Source organism: Myotis davidii, unplaced genomic scaffold, assembly GCF_000327345.1.
Source record: "Myotis davidii unplaced genomic scaffold, ASM32734v1 scaffold1181, whole genome shotgun sequence".
Taxonomy (NCBI): Eukaryota; Metazoa; Chordata; class Mammalia; order Chiroptera; family Vespertilionidae; genus Myotis; species Myotis davidii.
The window spans coordinates 63,763-64,394 of NW_006291190.1; the positions used below are offsets into that span (position 1 = coordinate 63,763).

At 40.2% G+C, this 632-nt stretch overlaps 1 protein-coding gene across 5 annotated transcripts in view; it reads left to right on the forward strand.

The window, feature by feature from the left end:
- Positions 1-632, forward strand: part of RRM1 (ribonucleotide reductase catalytic subunit M1) — a 67,041-nt gene that overhangs the window by 58,587 nt on the left and 7,822 nt on the right. For all 5 annotated transcript variants that reach the window (XM_006764320.2, XM_015564337.1, XM_015564339.1 and 2 more), the window contains one exon: positions 155-231. In XM_006764320.2, the coding sequence (XP_006764383.1) occupies positions 155-231 (77 nt within the window). The remainder of the gene's footprint in view (positions 1-154; positions 232-632) is intronic.

Genomic DNA, 632 nt, shown 5'->3' on the forward strand with positions numbered 1-632 from the left:
ACTCCCCTCCCCCTGAGTGCACAAATGTTTGTACACTGGGCCTCTAGTCCTTGTAATAAAAGCCTAAGTGACCGTTATGGCAGAATGACTAGAACGACCATCATATTTCAAATTATAGAGTGATTTATCATCAGTCGACTTGTTTATTCCTTAGATCCTTCAGTATGATATGTGGAATGTTACTCCCACAGACCTATGGGACTGGAAACTTCTCAAGGAGAAGATTGCAAAGTAAGTAAAACATGTAAAGTAGCTTTGAAATAAGAGTTCAGGTTTTCATCCTGGCTCTTCAGAAATTAGCTGTTATTTTAACTTCTGAAACTCATTTTTTCTTTATATGGAGCTAAAATGACCCATCTGCAGAACTATATATTTTTTTAATTAAATCTTTATTGTTCAGATTATTACAGTTGTTCCTCTTTTTTCCCCCCATAGCTCTCCTCCACCCAGTTCCCACCCCACCCTCTGCCCTTACCCCCCACTGTCCTCATCCATAGGTGCACAATTTTTGTCCAGTCTCTTCCTGCACCTCCCACACTCCATTCCCCCCACCTCCAGAATTGTCAGTCCACTCCCTTTCTATGCCCCTGATTCTATTATAATCACCAGTGTATTCTGTTCATATTTTTTAT